General features: G+C 36.2%; 1 protein-coding gene across 4 annotated transcripts in view; it reads right to left on the minus strand.

Moving 5' to 3' along the window:
• LOC131439381 (probable ubiquitin carboxyl-terminal hydrolase FAF) overlaps positions 1-20,780 on the minus strand; it is a 466,389-nt gene that overhangs the window by 83,051 nt on the left and 362,558 nt on the right. For all 4 annotated transcript variants that reach the window (XM_058610309.1, XM_058610308.1, XM_058610311.1 and 1 more), the window contains 2 exons: positions 13,320-13,579; positions 13,035-13,264 (listed from right to left, as the gene is read on the minus strand). In XM_058610309.1, the coding sequence (XP_058466292.1) occupies positions 13,035-13,264; positions 13,320-13,579 (490 nt within the window). The remainder of the gene's footprint in view (positions 1-13,034; positions 13,265-13,319; positions 13,580-20,780) is intronic.

Here is a 20,780-nt window from a genome sequence, read left to right on the forward strand (position 1 = left end):
CTAGGCGTATCGGACTGGCCATAAATGCGTCGAAAACAAAATACATGAGAGGAAGAGGCTCTAGAGAAGAAACACTACGCCTCCCACCACGAATATTGATATACGGTGACGATATCGAGGTGGTTGACTAGTTCGTGTATTTGGACTCACTGGTGACCGCCGATAATGACACTAGCAGAGAAATTCATAGACGTATTTTAGCAGGGAATCGTGCGTACTTTGGTCTCAGAAAAACCCTCCGATCGAGAAAAGTACGCCACCGCACGAAATTGACCATCTACAAAACGCTAATTAGACCGGTTGTTCTCTATGGCCACGAGACCTGGACTATGTTGGCAGAGGACCAACGCGCCCTCAGTGTTTTCGAAAGAAAGGTACTGAGGACCATCTATGCCGGAGTGCAGATGGAAGACGGAACGTGGAGACGGTGTATGAATCACGAGTTGCAACAGCTGCTAGAAGAACCACCTATCGTACGGACAGCTAAAATCGGTCGTCGACGATGGGCTGGGCATGTCATAAGGATGTCGGACGACAGCCCAGTGAAAATGGTTCTTGAAACTAATCCGACTGGTACAAGAAGAAAAGTAGCGCAGCGAGCAAGGTGGATCGATCAAGTGGAGGGTGATCTCAGAAGCATCCGTGCCTTGAGTGGCTGGCGACGAGCAGCCATGGACCGAGTTGTGTGGAGACATATGCTTGATACAGCAAAGGACACACCACGCCTATAGCTGTTAGGTAAGGTAAGTATCTTTTAGGTGGTGACACTTTTCTTTTGTTTTAAATCAACTAAACTTAGTAAAATTGTTGTTACACGCTCTGAACATGAAAGAATAATGAAAAAAAACCCTTCTTAATCCACCTAGTGGTGTGATAATGCCTTTCTCTTCTTTCATAACAGTCTCATGAAAATATGTTTCAAACTTTTATAAAATAATTTTGGATACTAATTTTGACACCAATTGATTCAGATTGATTCGAGTTGTTCACAAAAGCATGCTTCAGTGTTTATGTCACACAGTCAGCATTATTTTTACAAACTAGTGCTTGACATTTGCGTTGCCTATTTGTATGAGAACAGTGATGCTAATCTAAAAAAACACTTCTTAATCCACCTAGTGGTGTGATAATGCCTTTCTCTTCTTTCATAACAGTCTCATGAAAATATGTTTCAAACTTTTATAAAATAATTTTAGATACTAATTTTGACACCAATTGATTCAGATTGATTCGAGTTGTTCACAAAAGCATGCTTTAGTGTTTATGTCACATAGTCAGCAACATTTTTCCAAACTAGTGCTTGACATTTGCGTTGCCTATTTGTATGAGAACAGTGATGCTAATCTAAAAAAAAAGCCTTCTTAGTCCACTTAGTGGAATTTTTATATATCTTGAAAAATCACCATAGGGGGGAGTACATGAAATTTTCGAAATCAAAAAAAAAATTTTGATGCCAAAAGGCTTAGAATTGCATGAAACGTCGAGATTTAGTGTCATCTCGAAAACAATTTTTTTTTGAAAAAATCGACTTTTGGGACTTACAAAAAATATCAAATAGTCTCAGAAAGTGGATATTAAAAAAAATTTTTTTTTGAGATTACACTAAATTTCGATGTTTTATACAGTTTTAAGAGTTTTGGCATCAAAAATATTTTCGATTTTGGAAATTTCATGTACTCCCCCCTATGATGCTCTTTCAAGATCGAAAATTGTCAAACCTTTACCACCGGGCAGCACTTCTTACGCATGTCCGATTTAGGTCAAATTTAGCATGAAGGCTTTTTTCGAGGTGCTTAAACTTTTGAGCACTAGAGCTTAACAAAATAGAGGTGATCCCAAAATTTTGGCACCCTTATATATAAGAGCGGTAAAAATCAACGTGTTTTGTCGGTTACGTCATATATAGCATCATAAATCTGGAACCAAAAGTCACAGCCATTTGATCTTCGAACTTTATCAATGGCCCGACAGTAGCTTTCAAACGAGCCCAAGTTTGTTAAAATCGGTTCAGTCATCTCTAAGAAAATTGAGCGCGTTCAAATACAACGCTTTTTGTCGGTTACGTCACTTATACAACCATATCTCCGGAACCAAAAGTCACAGCCATTTGATCTTCGAACTTGATCAATAGTCCGACAGTAGCTTTCAAATGAGCCCAAGTTTGTTCAAATCGGTTCAGCCATCTCTGAGAAAATTGAGCGCGTTCAAATATGTTCTAAAAGTGCACACACACATACACACAGACATTTTCCGATCTCGTCGAACTGTGTCGAATGGTATATAACACTATGGGTCTCCGAGGCTCCGTTCGAAAGTCGGTTTTTCCAGCAATTCTAATACCTTTCTATAGAGAAAGACAAAAACAAGATGAAAAGAAGAGAAAGAGGCAAACCTATTCTTTGTTTGCTTGTATTTATATGCGTTACGTGTTGTCATTGCACTATGCTCTGAAACGGGAAATTAGCGTGACAAAAATATCTTCACTATTAAATATTAGTTTTTTGTAGTTGGTGTCTTCACAAAAGTTGTTTGTAATCAAATGGCGCTCTTTTTGATGAAAAATGTTACTAGGGTGGTCCTCATTCAGATTGAAATCTGAAATCTAACTTTCTTAATTGAACTCAAAAATGACTTTGTTGTAGAACTTTCCTAAAAGAGCACTTCTCTAGCTTTTCATTTGATCGAGTTACATCAATTTTCCCGAATAAATGTAGGGTGGCTCCTAAAAATTCACCTTTTTTGTTTTAACTTTTTTGTGAAACGTTCTACGGAAAAGTTGACTTCAGAAGAGTAGTTGTTCTATTCATTGCGCACAATTTTGTTCAACCAAGCTTTTTCATTTGAGCTACCAATAAAAAGTTATGATTATTTTTTCATCAAAAACTAGTCAAGCTTCAAATATCAATTTCATTAGATACCAGATCGATAAAAATACTTTTATTCGGAAAAATTTATGTAACTCGATCAAATGAAAAGCTAGAGAGGAGCTTTTTTCAGCAAAGTTGCTCAATATTAAATTTCCTACAACTTTATTGTACAATAAAACAATTTATTGACAGGTAGATCGACCTCGTCATCATCTTCTTCTAATGTCAGTTACGCTTTGATAACAGGTAGAAAGCTACCACTTAATTATTCTAATGTAGGGTAACAGAGGTATTTTGGCCCACTTTAGGTTGATTTTATTTTGACCCACTTTGAATAAATATCCATCAAATGTTGTAATATCTTTGAAATACCCTTCCGCAATAGGTAATTTAATGTGTTTACCTTCAAATTTATGTAACATGAGGTACTTCACATCATTTAAATCCGATAAAATCGATAAAGTTTGTTAGGTGGGCCAAAATATATGAAGTGGCCAAAATACCTCTGTTACCCTAAATAGTCAAAACACAGGAACGTCTTGCAGTTCATCTTCTAACGAAAACCATTTATTAATAGGTAGATCGGCCAAATCATCTTCTTCTAATGGCACTTATACAACCATATCTCCGGAACCAAAAGTCACAGCCATTTGATCTTCGAACTTGATCAATAGTCCGACAGTAGCTTTCAAATGAGCCCAAGTTTGTTCAAATCGGTTCAGCCATCTCTGAGAAAATTGAGCGCGTTCAAATATGTTCTAAAAGTGCACACACACATACACACAGACATTTTCCGATCTCGTCGAACTGTGTCGAATGGTATATAACACTATGGGTCTCCGAGGCTCCGTTCGAAAGTCGGTTTTTCCAGCAATTCTAATACCTTTCTATAGAGAAAGACAAAAACAAGATGAAAAGAAGAGAAAGAGGCAAACCTATTCTTTGTTTGCTTGTATTTATATGCGTTACGTGTTGTCATTGCACTATGCTCCGAAACGGGAAATTAGCGTGACAAAAATATTTTCACTATTAAATATTAGTTTTTTGTAGTTGGTGTCTTCACAAAAGTTGTTTGTAATCAAATGGCGCTCTTTTTGATGAAAAATGTTACTAGGGTGGTCCTCATTCAGATTGAAATCTGAAATCTAACTTTCTTAATTGAACTCAAAAATGACTTTGTTGTAGAACTTTCCTAAAAGAGCACTTCTCTAGCTTTTCATTCGATCGCAAGTAATACTTATGACAAAAAGAGGGAATGGTACTTCTAAACCACGCTCTGGAATTTCCCATGAACATTACTTAAGACATTTCAATCGAAGTGTTGTAAACAATTTGAAAACTTTAGAAAAAGTACGTTTCATTTCCCACATTAAAATGCATTGGGAACGTTATAAACGGCATAATGGTATTGGAAACTTAACGCAATGTCGCCGTTGCCAAGGCTTCGGCCATGGAACCAAAAATTGTCATATGGATATACGGTGTTTGAATTGTGGTAAATTGCATTCGAAAGACGTTTGTCCAATGAATGAAATCACTGATCAATTTTCATGTTCAAATTGCGATGGAAATCATAAATCCAATTATTTGAAATGTCCTGTCAGGGAAAACATTTTAAACGCTCGTTCGCTTAAACAACAAGTCAAATCAACGACCTTAAATTTACAGAACATACCTGAGAATAAAAAAACCGTTACAAATGTCACGCCTAATTCTTCTAAGCTACTTATTTCTTCGAATTTAAAACCAAAAACAGGTACGCCTTCCAATTCGTCTTCTAACGAAAACAATTTATTGACAGGTAGATCGACCTCGTCATCATCTTCTTCTAATGTCAGTTACGCTTTGATAACAGGTAGAAAGCTACCACTTAATTATTCTAATGTAGGGTAACAGAGGTATTTTGGCCCACTTTAGGTTGATTTTATTTTGACCCACTTTGAATAAATATCCACCAAATGTTGTAATATCTTTGAAATACCCTTCCGCAATAGGTAATTTAATGTGTTTACCTTCAAATTTATGTAACATGAGTTACTTCACATCATTTAAATCCGATAAAATCGATAAAGTTTGTTAGGTGGGCCAAAATATATGAAGTGGCAAAAATACCTCTGTTACCCTAAATAGTCAAAACACAGGAACGTCTTGCAGTTCATCTTCTAACGAAAACCATTTATTAATAGGTAGATCGGCCAAATCATCTTCTTCTAATGGCAGTCTGCCTACCAATATTCCTTCAATGCCATTCGCTTCTTTAAACGAAGTCGATTTAGGCGATATAACGGAAAATAAAATGATTTACCTACAATGTCAATTTTTTCAAATGATCATCCGAATGGATTCGATTTCATCACTTTTTGAAGCATTTCAAATCGGATGGCAATTTGCATATAATATTATAATGAGTTTGATGTTACATAATTATTTGAATATTTTAAATTGGAATGCTCGATATTGCCATTGTGACAGAAACTTTTCTTAAACCAAATGCCAATTGAAAAGCAATTCACATTATGTGGTTCATCGATTTTGCAGGTTTACTGGAATGGGTGGTGGAGTTGCCGTTTTTGTCCAACACAAATTAAACATCGAATTTTACCTTCTTTCAATACTAAAGTTATTGAAAACTTGGGAATCGAAGTTGAAACCATTCATGGAATTTATTTCATCGCTGGAGCATATTTGCCATTCCAATGCACCAACAATTAAATTTCTTTAAAGGCAATCGCAAATATGCTATGTAAAAACTCACAAGATATCGACCGAAATTTTTCGTAATAGGGGACTTAAATGCTAAGCATGTCCAGTGGAATTGTAGGAAAAATAACAATAACGGTAAAATACTTCATAATCTTGTTTCTCTTCCGTGAAAAACCCGTCTACAATTGATCTGGTTCTAACAGTTCAAAGTCACATTTGTAGTGATCCGACTACACATGCTAACTTTGAATCAGATCAACTTCCTGTAACATTCAGACTCTCCAACGAAGCTATAATTAATACAATTAGTGTTATATTCAACTATCATAGAGCTAATTGGTTGGATTACAGATCTCACATTGAAAATCATGTGGATCATGAAACTATTTTAGATAATTATGCGGACATCGACACAGCAATTGATAATTTGAATCACTACATTATCGGAGCTAGAAATCTTTCAGTTCCCAAAGCTCTAACTAAATTAAATTCTCCTATCATCGATGACAATCTTAAACTGCTCATTTGGTTGAAGAATGTTCGTCGACGATAGTATCAACGTTCTCGTGATCCTGCTATGAAAAACATAGTTAAGGATTTCCAAAAAGAAATTAAATATAGATTTACTCTTTTGCGAAATGAAAATGATGGAATTTTTAAAATTCTTATTAAAAATCTTCCCGATGTTGCCTTGAGACTCCTGGTTAAAATTTTCAACAAGTGTTTTTCATTAGCCTACTTCCCAAAAAGATGGAAAAACGCTAAAGTAATTCCTATTCTCAAACCTTAGCTATCAGAATTGTAAATCTGAATTGCTACCCGTACGAGCAGGTGTTCCGCAGGGTTCGAGCGTATTTCCAATCTTGTATAATATTTTCAATTCTGATCTTAAAAATCTACCCGTTGGTTGTCAGAATTCGCTCTTCTGTGACGACTGTTGTAGAAATCTAAGAGTGATCTGCAGTCGCCTACAAAGAAGTTTAAATATTTTCAGTGATTATCTGTCAAAATGGAAAATTAAACCAAATGCAGCAAAAGCGCAATTAATTATCTTTCCTCATAAGACAAGAGCTTCTTTTCTTAAACCAAGCAATAATCACATTCTCAAATTGAATGGCTTGGAATTGATATGGTCTGATCAAGCAAAATACTTAGGTTTAACGTATGACAAAAACCCGTACGAGCAGGTGTTCCGCACCCGTACAGCAGGGGTTCGAGCGTAGCTCCAATCTTGTACAATATTTTCACTTCTGATCTTCCAAATCTACCCGTTGGTTGTCAGAAATCGCTATTCTGTGACGACACAAGTCTGTTAGCCACAGGTAGAAATCTAAGAGTGATCTGCAGTCGCCTACAAAGAAGCTTAAATATTTTCAGTGCAGCAAAAACGTCACATAATATTATAAGCAAATTCCGACAAAAATCTTTGCAATCTTCAATTGAATCGATTCGCTCAATGTATTAGTTAGTAAGTCAGTCATTTTCAGAATTCTATTCTGAATCCTTCGAAGCGTTTTCTTCCTGGTGGAACAACAACTTGACCAAATTGGAACTGCATAAAGCATGGCTGGCCTGAAAATTTGTTTATAAATTAACAATTTGTTTTTTAGACAGAGCGTAGAATTTCTGTTTATAAGAGGATATAAACATTTAAGGCCATCGTCCAAGTACCACGCGCGCGGGTGGTTTTAGGAAATTTTCGATGGAAATTTCGAAAAATTTGACAAAACCAAAAACATACAGACCTTTGAAATACTTTTATCTATCTACAGGGTGAAAATGACTGGAAAATTCGGAGGATTTTACGAGTCTTATCAAAAATAGCGCTGAAAAAATGAGCTTTTTTTTGTAATTTTTCACAATTATTTGAAAAAATAATTCGATGGAATGAAATTTTTTTTTCAAAAAAAACCTCATGCTGGCAACAAGGATCACATTCGGACACATTTTTGGAAAACCTTTTCACGCTTTTCATGGAAAATCAACGAATTTCATATAACCGATTTCGTGGAAATTTTTGAAATTCGTGGATTTTCTATGAAAAGCGTGAAAAGGTTTTCCAAAAATGTGTCCGAATGTAATCTGTGTATCCATAATAAAGTTTATTTGAAAAAAAAAGTTTATGTCATCGCCTTATTTTTCCAGATAATTGTGAAAGATCACAAAAACACTCATTTTTCAGAGCTATTTTTGATAAGACTCGGAAAATGCTCCGAATTTTCCAGCCATTTTCACCCTGTAGATAGATAAATGTATTTCAAAGGTCTGTATGTTTTTGGTTTTGGCAAATTTTTCGAAATTTCCATCGAAAATTTCCTAAAACCACCCGCGCGCATGGTACTTGGACGATGGCCTTAATATATAACTTTGCCTGGATTCCTTCAATGTGATCCTTGAAAGTGAGTTTTTTGTCATACGTTAAACCTAAGTATTTTGTTTGATCAGACCATGTCAATTCCAATCCATCCAGTTTGAGAATGTGATTATCGTTTGGTTTAAGAAAAGAAGCTCTTGGCTTATGAGGAAAGACAATTAATTGCGTTTTTGCTGCATTTGGTTTAATTTTCCATTTTGACAGATAATCACTGAAAATATTTAAACTTCTTTGTAGGCGACTGCAGATCACTCTTAGATTTCTACCTGTGGCTAACAGACTTGTGTCGTCACAGAATAGCGATTTCTGACAACCAACGGGTAGATTTGGAAGATCAGAATTGAAAATATTATACAAGATTTAAGCTAGGCTCAAACCCTGCGGAACATCTGCTCGTTCGGGTAGCAATTCAGATTTACAATTCTGATAGCTAAGGTTGGAGGATAGAAATTACTTTAGCGTTTTTCCATCGTTTTGGGAAGTAGGCTAAAGAAAAACACTTGTTGAAAATATTAACCAGGAGTCTCAAGGCAACATCGGGAAGATTTTTAATAAGAATATTAAAAATTCCATCATTACCAGGAGCCTCCATGTTTTTAAGTTTTCTAATAATTGACTTAATTACATCAAAATTCGTCTCAATAATAACCTTGTAATAACACTTGAGTTGAAATATGATCATATTTTAGTGAGACTTCATCTTCAATAGGACTCAAAAAGCAAAGTCTTGGCATTAAATTCCTTTTGTGGAATTTGGCCCCTCTGTTTCAACAGACTTCACAGCAGATTCTTAGTGTACAGAATCATTGCATGGCTAGTACTATGGATCCTACTGACACTAAGAATCCTTCCAGGTAGGGGCTCGAACATACGACAACTGGCTTGTAAGACCAGCGTCCTATGCATTGAACCGTCAACCCGGGACGACAATAGGACTCACAACGTTCAAATTAAAATTGTGGACACTCTCGAACTGCTGAGCAAGTTTTTGAGCTTTTTCGCCATTTGTAAGAAGTATTTGATTTCATTCCTTGAGAGCAGGAATTGGAAAGTTTCCAGAAAGGGTTAGAATATGGTTTAATTTGTTCAACTTCTTTAGCGAAATTTTCATTTCGCAAAAGAGTAAATCTATGTTTAATTTCTTTTATTAAATCCTTAACTATGTTTTTCATAGCAGGATCACGAGAACGTTAATATTGTCGTCGACGAACATTCTTCAACCAAATGAGCAGTTTAAGATTGTCATCGATGATAGGAGAATTTAATTTAGTTAGAGCTTTGGGAACTGAAAGATTTCTAGCTTCGATAATTTAATGATTCAAATTATCAATTGCTGTGTCGATGTCCGCAGAATTTTCTAAAATAGTTTCATGATCCACATGATTTTCAATGTGAGATCTGTAATCCAACCAATTAGCTCTATAATAGTTGAATATAGAACTAATTGAAATAATTATAGCTTCGTTGGAGAGTCTGAATGTTACAGGAAGTTGATCTGAGTCAAAGTCAGCATGTGTAATCAGTTCACTACAACTGTGACTTTGATCTGTTAGAACCAGATCAATTGTAGACGGGTTTTTCACGGAAGAGAAACAAGTCGGATTACTGGGATGAAGAACTGAGAGGTAACCAGCTGAGAACTTCTTATGAAGTATTTTACCTTTACTGTTATTTTTCCTACAATTCCACTGGACATGCTTAACATTTAAGTCCTCTATTACGAAAAATTTCGGTCGATATCTTGTGAGTTTTTGCAAATCGCCTTTAAATAAATTTAATTGTTCGCCTGTGCTTTGAGTGCCTGGCGACAAGTAGCCATGGACCGAATTATGTGGAGACGTATGCTTGATAAAGCAAAAAACACCCTAGGATTATAGCTGTAAGGTAAGGTAAGTATTTTTTAGTTTTCAAATTCTTAAAAAAGTATTCAACTTTTTTTCCCAGTGTATATTTTTTTAAGTGTCCCATCGATTTCTTACAACTTCTACTTAGACACCATTTGTGTACGAATTATAGTTTCCGAGTTACCGCGATTTGAAGAAAGTGCATGCAAAAACACATGCACCCTTTCTAAAAATCAGTCTTGAGTTGAATCGGTCTCTCAATCCATGCAAAACAAATGGTTTGACATTCTGCAATCGTGTGCCAAGTTTCAATCATATTCAATAAAGTCGATTCTGATATTGTCACATCTTCTGCTGTTAATTGTTGCCCGGAGGGCAGTGTCATATACTATTGGACTCATTTCATCGATCTGAGCAATGTCTGTGTGCTAGTAGACTAAAGTGAATGCAATGAACTGAAAGTAAATTAAACAGAGCCCTTCACGGAAAGAGCATTGGAATTGAATCGCTCCGCACTTTGGGTGGATCTGCAACGCGTCAAAAGGAAAATTTATCATTAAAACGAATTATGTCATTTATAACTTATTATTTAATTGTGTGTCCGGATGTTCGATGTAGATAAATGTTTATTTAGTTTAAAGCGAGAAGCAATTCACCCAATCGATCAACTATTAAGGATGATTGTCGATGTTCGGAATGTGAAAGAAGCGTGTCATCCAGTTATATTTCTGAAGTGCCTCACCCGACTTTTTTCATACTGAAATCAAGAATGGAATAACACTCTTAATCCGACGAATTCATATCCGGAACAATGCTAAAGAGATAATAGTTTTTTATATTGGAAGCTTTGTTAGAACTGAACTCTAGCATGCTCTCGTGGGGTAGATTTATATCCCAGCGTTCCTTCAAACCTAGATTATTTAGTTACGGTAACCGTAAACAACCTTTACGATAATTCAATCTAATATTTAGCTTTTCGTTTACACAGGTGCAGTATTTTTTTATAGCAATTTTTATTCAGGCCAATTTGCGTATAGCTTTACGTAGCCGATTTACCCATGGTTTTGTTAAAAGGATTATTTTTTTATTGTTGGATCTCGTTGTCACCCTTTTTCTAGGGGGAGAGGAGCTTCCATTTCCTTCTAGCGAAGAATTGGAGGTCATTTTGTCCGTTGCTCATATCATCCATTGCTACATCGTTGGAGTTGTGAGTGGTTTCCGTTTCCTTGTTTTCATTGTTGATCGCAGTCTTGGGTTCATTTGCAGTTGCTGTAGATGCGCTTTGTACATTGAGTGCAGTTGATAGTTGGTTAGATGGTGAAGGTGGTTTTGAAACAGGAGCACTGCATTCACTAATTTCCGTTGTTGAGCGGTTGTCCTTGTTTTTGTTTGTTTTGTTTGTTTTCGCAGTTTCAGTGCAAGGTTTGCCGTAGTGTGCAGGTTGTTCACAAAACTGGCATGTAACCAATTGATTTTCATACGTAATCAACGTTTTACACGGATGTATCCCGTCTTGATCACAACTGATGTAAGATGGAATTGCTTTACGTAGTTGCATATGTACCACTCGCACGCCATTCCGGATACCCGGGAAAAATCCGCCATACTTCCCTTTCGATGGAAAGAACTTCTATGGCATTGTCCACCATGTACACAGGGATTTTATATTTAACATTGTCATGATCAATACTGTGCACCCCGTTATTAACCGAAGCAAATGCAATTCACGTTTGAACATAATGTACACACAGTTAGACGCCTTGTTGAATTTAATTTCACTTATATCATTAACGTTTAGATGCATTCGTTCCTTAAGCAAGATTTCAATTTCGGTTGCTGCTGATCTAACTTTGCAGCGCTTGAAATCAATACAAATTGAATTTGGCCTTGTAGGCCAAGTTTCAGGCTTTGTTCAATCATATTTGCCCATTTCGTACACTCTATTGTTCACTGAACTGTATTGTCTTTGTTTCTATCGTCGCGACCGTAAGAAATTTGCGACTGTGTCGAATGCGATGCGAGCACGAACTGACAGGTGCTTTATGTTTATTTCACTTAACCGGCATGTGATATGTTTAGATCTTTTGCTACGGAAAAAAGTTAGTCTTTAAATATTTTGCTCAGAAAAAAAACTGTGGCTAAGACCCTTTGAAGTTGGTCTAGATTACATATGCACCACACATAAGGCCTGGAGCACATATGCACCCCACGAGAGCGTTTATAATAGTGTTTTGTTGGGAGCAAAAAACTTGAACTTTTTTTGTGCAAAATATCTAAACATATTAGGCGAGAAATATATAATAAATTTTGTAAACTAAAACAGCATTGTTTGTCTTGTATGTAGAAGTAGCTAATCGATGAGAAAGACAGTAGAATGATGGCATATATGAGTGAAGAATAAATAGCTCATTCGCAAACACCCCTTTCTGGCGTACGTACTTAACTCACCCCCATCACCCCATTGTTTCATACCATTCAGCACATGATTTTTCATCTTCTGCTGTCCACTTTGCTATATTTTTCATTAATATACAATAGCTCAACCAACATTTGGCACTAATACATATTTGTACTTGGTGCTCACAAATACATCCGAATAATCACTTTTTAAATGGTTTGGAAAACACTTAGCATTTATGAAATAAACAAATTCAAAACCTTTACAATAAATTTTCAAAAACAGTTCTGGTATCATCCAGGGGTTAACCAAATTTTGTGCAAGAGTACAAAACCGTTTTCAATAGACTTTGAATTTTCAGGTCGATGCAAATGTGATCATTCAGGGGTTTGCCAAATTTTGTGTTAGGGCACATAACCGTTTTTAATATGTTTACATTTCGTCTTTGACTCATCAGTTCACCAGCTCTGAAATGCTGGAGCTGTTGCAAAATGAAGGTAAAAAGGAAGTTCTGACGTATTTTAGGGCTTAGTTTTACAAAAAAAATTAGTTTCATAAAATTGACCGAACTCAAATATCATTAAAGTGGACTCTTTGCAAACGGGTTTGGCCTAAAACTGTACCGTTTATTTGTAAATACATTAAAACTTAATAAGTTTAGAGTTACTTTTAGAGAGCGTTTATGTATAGAAGAATTCACGGGAACGTTATGTGGTTAATTATCTTATTTTTTATGATTTGAAAAAGTTATAACTACTGCATAGAATATTCATAACGAAGGAGAATATAATGTAAATACTCCCATATAATGACAGAAGTCAAAAGCATAGCGAAGCTTGTTTGCTCACCAAGAATAGCGTTGTGTATCCTATGATTTTGCCAGGAATCTTCAATAAGTAATATATGAAGCAAAAGTTCTGTGTGGTGTCTCATTTCGTGCCAGTATGCATATCCACAGTGCCATAACAATTCTGCTAGTAACGATCGGGAAAAATGAGGATTTTCCCAACTACAATATTGCAACAGCTTAATGCCTTCATCGCCAATATTTGTATCCTCAATTAATCGTTTGGTGTAGCTATAAGAACATAAAAGTAAAAAATATAGAACCATATATTTAGTAATCAACTTACCTAACTCTATTGAAAAGATACTCGCAACATTCCATTGAGAGAGGCAGCATTGCGTCATACGTTATGTGCGGATCGATATAAATATTTGGTTTTACAGAAACCATACTGTTTGAACTTTGGCATCTACTTGAAATGTCACAGGAGCGTATTAAATGCGAAACTACATGGTGGAGCTTACTTAAATCGGGATACTGATATTTAATTTGACCTCCAGGGCCTTCATCTAACGCAACCTTTATAAAAATGGCAGGAACGTTGAGCTAGAAGGAAAAATGTTTTAACGGACCTGTTAGTGAAGATGCAACCCACAAATATAACACATAGAATTCCAATGATACGTTGGTAGTTTGGAGCCCCAATAAAACGATATACGAGGTTTGCTCAAAAAGTATGTTCGATTTTTGAATAAAACCCTGTTTTAATTCATTTAGTGGTTTAATGATGCTTTTCTCATATCAATCATACTTTCAAATATAATATTGTGGTATTCTATACAAAATGTTTCTTTTCGGCTCATGAAAGAAACCAAAGAGATTGTTTGTGACTAACTAGTATAACCTACAGAATGAAACAGTTCTCTGATCAGTTAAGCCGTCCAACAAAGTGAGTTCCACTATTGTAGGAACTTCCGGCACCGGAACCCGAGAACAGGTATAATCGATGTCATATTATTGCCGGAATTAGTTTGTTTGGCTGTTTACTGATAATAGCTACCGATTGGTATAGTTTTGAGACCAGTTTACAAATTTTGTTTCACCGATTTCCATTTTTTTCAGAAGTTTTCAAAATGTGTTTCATGTGAAAAAAAATGTTCCAAAATTTGAATTTATTTATTCGCACTTACAATTTTGGTACCACTCTAGATTTTACATCAACAATAAATCGTTTGTGGTATATTACGCTGTTTTTTCAGATTTTTAAAAATTGTGGACTTGAAAAAAAAATATTCGAAAACCGTGCGTTTCCATGAAATTAACATCCGATGGAGACGCATGGTATCTAGTTCTGAAATCGTACACCTTCAGAACTAAATACCATGCGTTTTCATCTACAACTTGAATTCAGGGTTTAGTAATGACGTAATTGATAATGAGAAAAGAATTTCATTTCTAAAATTATTTACACACGGCCACACGCCTGACTTGATTTACCTAGCAATGATGTGTGCCAGCGAACGGTTATAATTCATAAGGAAGACTATTGAGGGAAACATGAATCAGAATTAATGAATCGACATATATTTAGTTTTTAATATACTGAACTGATAAGTAATTTTTCTTACATTTATTGTATTCAAATCAATGTGAGTACACTGTAATTAACTGTAATCACTTATTTTTGTTATATTTAGTGAAAGCTCTAAGGAGTATTGAAAGTATAGTTCTTTTGCGGACAAAAGTATTCACCATACACCATGACCATGTGCGAAGTCAACAAGAATCTAAAACCAAGCAAAATCTAAAAAAATTCTTCAGTTTTAGGGCAAACTGTTCGTCGACGGTCTGTGTCACATGGTATGAATAGCCAAGTTGTCTGAAATTGCTCTACAAGATAATCAAAATCAAACGGTTTAGGGCATATTCAGTAGTGTTCTAGTTCTAGTTGCATAATTTATGTCAGTTACAAAATTTAAACCTGAATTTTATAACAAGAAAAAGTGGCAGCCCCAGCAGTGTTTTACTCGTGCTTCAAATATACAAAAAATAGAACGGCATCGTCGACCAGTTTCAAATTTGACTGAAGAGCTGGTCGAATAAATAAAACTAGAACTGCTTGCTGGGGATACGTTTGCTCCAAATTCTGCTCTATTATAGATCTTCAATATAGAACTTCTAGCTGCTGAATTTGCTCTTAAGTCCCTAAAGACGCACAGTGGAACAGGAGGGAGGAAATTATATGGTCTGGTGCAGTATTTCATGAGGTAGCGTAGGAAGCCTGTGAAAATCGACGGGCAAAATTTTGAAAGTTTCTAACTTTAACATCTTTCGGGATAATCTGAAGGTTTCGAGATTAGCTATTAGCAGTCCTAAGAAATACTATGAAACGTGATAGTAATCACGTCCAATAGCCTGCAGCAAGTCCCGAAGACCCAAAAAGAGCGTATTAATTCGCATTGTCGATTTTCTATACAAACAATATGTTCGTCTAAACGGAATATTTTCAGTATCTTACTGTTTCCTGAAGAGGACTTCTTTATTGAACAGTTTTGGAAAATTGTATTGTTTTATTGCTATAATCGAAATATGTTTCAACTAAGAATATAATTGCTATGTATAAAAATCGAACTACAAACGCTTTCGCAAATATATCATAGTTCATCGATTTCATCTTTGATCGATCAACCTGGCTCGCAAGGCTTCTCTTTTTCTTGAGCCGCAAAATCACATTCCCAGCCGATCGTAGCTGTCCAATTACCATGTGATACAGGACGTCGACGAACAGTTTACCCCAGTGTTGGTGATTGCCGAAAATTTCACAGAAGCTGCTATATTGCTATCTATATTGTATACAACATTTTCAATCCGGTAGAAGATGCTACAAGAACTCGAGTCTCTCAATGCATGAACCGGGAGAGAATTTTTATACATTCCTTCGCTCCACTTCATACTCTGAGTATTTCTCGGCCCTTTCAAAAAATGCAGTCTGATAATGATCGCCGCTGTGTGGAATTTACCAAGAGAGAATCGCAAGTTGACAATTATCGCAGAAAATCGAATCGATGATTCGACTTGATGATTCTCATACTAGGTTGCAATATTTCAAAACCCTTGTGTGGAGGATTCACATACATTTTCATAGACACAACTTATACAAAGATTATATGCACATAGTTAGAATAAGCGGCAATAGTAAAATGATTCTATCGCAAATATCCACTGCCCATACAGAATCGGATCACGAAACGAGAATAAGCGACCGTTTGTTGCTTCAGAGAGGATCCCCACAGCAGCGTGCTAACCTTTGATTCTCAGAAATGTCATCGAGAGAAATTCGCTCTCGCAACTGGTGTCGATTCTATGTTAAATGAGCCATGGCGGGTTTTTTGTTGTTGCGATGATTTCCAACTCTCTTTGATGGCACTGATTCAATCGGTGAAGAGTTGCCAGCGAACGTTCTTTGATACGATAAAAGCCATCCTTGGTTTACCCTAAAACTGATCATTTTTTTAGATTTCGCTTGGTCTCGAATTTTTCTCGATTTTGCGCTTGATGCTTGAGAATACATTTTTCTGCAAAAGAACTATAATTTTTATGTTCTTTAGAACTTTTACTAAATATAGCAAAAATGTGAGATTAAAACTGACCACAGCGTATTTCTTGATTTATTTGATTTGAATACAATAAATGTAAAATAAATGAAAAATGACTTGTCAGTTCATAAATAAAAACTTTGAACCGTATATTAAAACCTAAATATTTGTCAGTTCATTAGTTCTGGTTCATATTGGTCCTGCCTTATAAAGCACAACTGTCCGCTGGCAACATGTTCACTAATGCGTTCAAATTAACTGTTTCCCTAGATGATTACTAGCCAAATCAAGATAGACGTACAGATGTGTGTAAATAATTTTAGGAATGAAACTTTTTCTTAGGCCCTAAACTCAAGTTGTAGATGGAAACGCATGGTATTTAGTTCTAAGGGCATGTGATATATGATTTTAGAACTAAATACGATGCGTCTCGATCGGATGATAGTTTGATAGACACGCATGGTTTTTCGAATGATTTTTTTTAAGTCTGATGTTATACCCGTCCACGTTTTTTAAAATTTGAAAAAATACTGGCTAATGTACTCATTATTTTTTATTTTTTATGTAAAATCTAGAGTGGAACAAAAATTGTGAGTGCGAATAAAAAAAATCGAAAATTTTGAACATTTTTTTCACATGATATACATTTTGAAAACTTTTGAAAGAAATCGGAAAGATTTCCCATAATTCCTGCAATAATCCTGATTTTTTTCCATTTTCTGCTAAACAGGTTTTTGAAAAATACATCCATTCAATGGAAGCTTCCACAATATTTTAGAAAAACTTAAATCAAATAATTTTGCCGAAAAAGTAAACTCTCTATTTCTTATAGTTTAGAAGATACAGACGATACTATTTTATGCAAACAAAAACATAATTTACACGACCTCTTGTGTCCTTACAGTAAGGTTTGGAAAATGAAAAAAAAAAATCATTTAAAAAAAATCTTCATGCTAAGCTGAGAAACTTTTGTGAAGACAACAAACAACTCAGATCAACTGTTATAATAACATAATAAAAGAAAGTAAAATCATATGACCACCACTAGCAACAGTGGTGCTAGCTATACAGGTTTTTTTTTAACTAGTGGTTATTTCGACATTGGTAACCTTAATGTCACTTCTGATTTGACAGAAACTTAGTTTTATCCTTCCGCTGAACGAAAATGGTTGTGTATACGCTTGAGGAACGCGTGAAAATAGTGCAGTTTTACTTCGAAGAAGACGCCGATTTTAGCCAACAAATCATCTTCTCGGATGAGGCACATTTTCATCTCGGCGGGTATGTTAATAAGCAAAATTGTCGCATCTGGGGGACGGAAAACCCACACGTTATCATGGAAAAGCCGATGCATCCTCAGAGAGTGACGGTTTGGTGCAGATTTTGGTCTGGCGGCATCATTGGGCCATTTTTCTTCGAAAATGAGGCAGGGGCCGCCGCCACGGTCAATGACGAGTGCTACCGCACCATGATTAGAGATTGGTTCTTCCCGTTACTTGAAGAGGAAGACTTGGACACCATTTGGTTCCAACAAGACGGCGCTCCCTGCCACACAGCCAACGATACGATCGATCTTCTGCGCACAGTCTTCGAAGATCGAATTATCAGTCAAAATTTGTCGTTTGGCCGCCTCGGAACTGTGATTTGACGCCGTTAGACTATTATCTTTGGGGGGCTGTCAAAGATAAGTGTTATGTGGACAAGCCAGAGACAATTCAAGCCTTGAAGGACAACATTCGTGCAGCCATAGCTGAAATAAAGCTGCATACCATCGAAAATGTACTAAAAAACTGGACCGACCGTATGGCGTTTTGCAAGGCCAGCGAAGGCAGCCATTTCAATGAAGTTATATTCCACAATTAACCGGAAGGATTGTACTTTAATATGAAAAAATAAATTTTTAAATCGGCTGAACCGTTTGAGTTCTATTGCATGTTTAAAAAAAAAAGGTACAAGGCGGACCCTGTATTAAGGAATAATATAAGTTCCAAGTGTCGGTGAAAACTCTCAAGTGACCAGTGAAACTGTGAAACCTGGTTAAAAAACCAGCACCGATAACGAACAAAGTAAGTTGTAAGTGTCAGTGAGAATTCTTAAAGCGAACAGTGAAACTGTAGAATCAGGTTCAAAGAGCCATCACCGATAATAAACGAAGCGAGACGTGGGACACCAAGGAGTCAACCCGATCGGCATTAGGACCCTTAGTAGCTGCTCAGCAGCTCGCTATCGCCAATTTCTCTAATGTGGGAAAATTATCGGACTTTGTCCGAGATTTAGTAAAATTTGACGGTAAGCCAACGGAATTAATAAGTTGGATTAGTGATGTCGAGGGCATATTTGATCTCTATCGAGATCTACCAGCCGACTCGACCGAATTAGAACTATTGCAACGAACAATCAGAAGAAAAGTCGTTGGTGGAGCCTCTGACATTCTCAACTCCAATAATGTTCTATACAATTGGCAAAATATAAAAGACACCTTTTTACTCTCCTACAGAGATAAGCGTGATCTCAAAACCTTTGACTTGGAACTATCGACAATTTGCAAAGGTAGCAATGAGAGTCTAAGTAGTTATTTCAGCCGAGTTAATGATTTACTGGCAGCTATGGTAGTTTAGTTCCAAACAGATCCAGTACTTAGCACCAATGCTGAAACGCACATAGCGTATTTCAGAGAGAAATCTCTTGACTCATATACAAGAGGTCTAGAGAAACCTTTGAGTATATTACTGAAGACAGCGGACGTGAAAACAAAGCAAAGCGTATCTATTCTGTATAGACTATTACAATATGGATGCGAGAAATGCACCATTCAAAAACCAATATTCCAATCCAATATTCCATTACCAAAACCGAGGGATTTTAATTCACAGAAGCTGCCGCCCCCAGTTCCACACATATTTCCCATACGACCTGCAACATGAATATAGCCCTTACAAATACTCCGATTCCTACTCAGACTACCAACCATATTACCCACAGGAGTATGAACAAAGTAACCAGGATGATCAGACGATCGTCGAACTCAAATCGTCTAACCTAGAGGCAGATACAAAACCCGAACAGCAAGCTAATTTTTTAGAATGGCAAGCGAGTTGGTGAGGACAACTATGCCATAAATAAACTTAAAAACTACCATCGGATAGTTTCCCTTTCTAGCAAAAAACTATTCACTATCAAGACCGTATCATTTTTCAGCAAGAAATATAGGAAGTGCAAACGGAAGATTTAACGCTAACACAGCAATAGATATCAACTTTTTCAAACCTAAAATCAATCATTACGCACAATTTTTACTTCACGATTTTCATCCGTTTTTCCGTGGTATTATCAGAACCGACATTTTAACTGCATTAAATGCAAAAATTGACCTTGGTAACAACACTTTGCAATTATTTAAAGGAAACGAAGACTTAACCATCCCTCTCTTAAAATACTCTACAGAAAATAAAACAAATTACTCAAACGCTGTAGTACACCAACCCATTTTACACTCAATTCCTAGCGAGAAAATTAGGTATTTCATAAACCTGATGACAATTTGACCTGTAGCACAGTCGTCGAATGTGCTATAGACACGGTGGATGAAATACCTATCCACCAGAAAGTTTATCCATATCCTGCAGCATATGCCGAAGAGGTAAACAAACAAGTAGATAAACTCCTTCGGGATGGAATAATAAGGTCATCACGTACAGCCTGGACATCTCCAGTTTGGATTGTGCCAAAAAATCCGACGCCTCCGGAGAGAAAACATTTAGAATGGTAGTGGACTATCGAAAATTGAACGAGAAAACAATCTCCGATAGATACCCTATGCCAGAAATCACTCTAGATTTGGCTTCTGGTTTTCACCAGATCAAAATGAAAGAGAAAGACATCGAGAAAACTGCTTTCTCGATCAATAACGGCAAATACGAATTCACTCGTATGCCATTTGGCTTACAAAATGCACCCGCCATATTTCAGCGAGCAATCGAAGACGTATTGAGGGAGCACATTGGAAAAATTTGTTACGTCTACATTGATGACGTTATTATATTTGGTAGCACCCGTCAAGAAGTACTATAAAATCTCGGGACAATTCTGAAAGCCTTGAACGATGCCAATTTGAAGCTTCAACAGGATAAATCAGAATTCTTACACAAGGAAATTGAATTCCTTGGATATATAATTGCATCAGACGGTATAAAACCGAATGGAAAAAAATA

This window comes from Malaya genurostris, chromosome 3, assembly GCF_030247185.1.
Source record: "Malaya genurostris strain Urasoe2022 chromosome 3, Malgen_1.1, whole genome shotgun sequence".
Taxonomy (NCBI): Eukaryota; Metazoa; Arthropoda; class Insecta; order Diptera; family Culicidae; genus Malaya; species Malaya genurostris.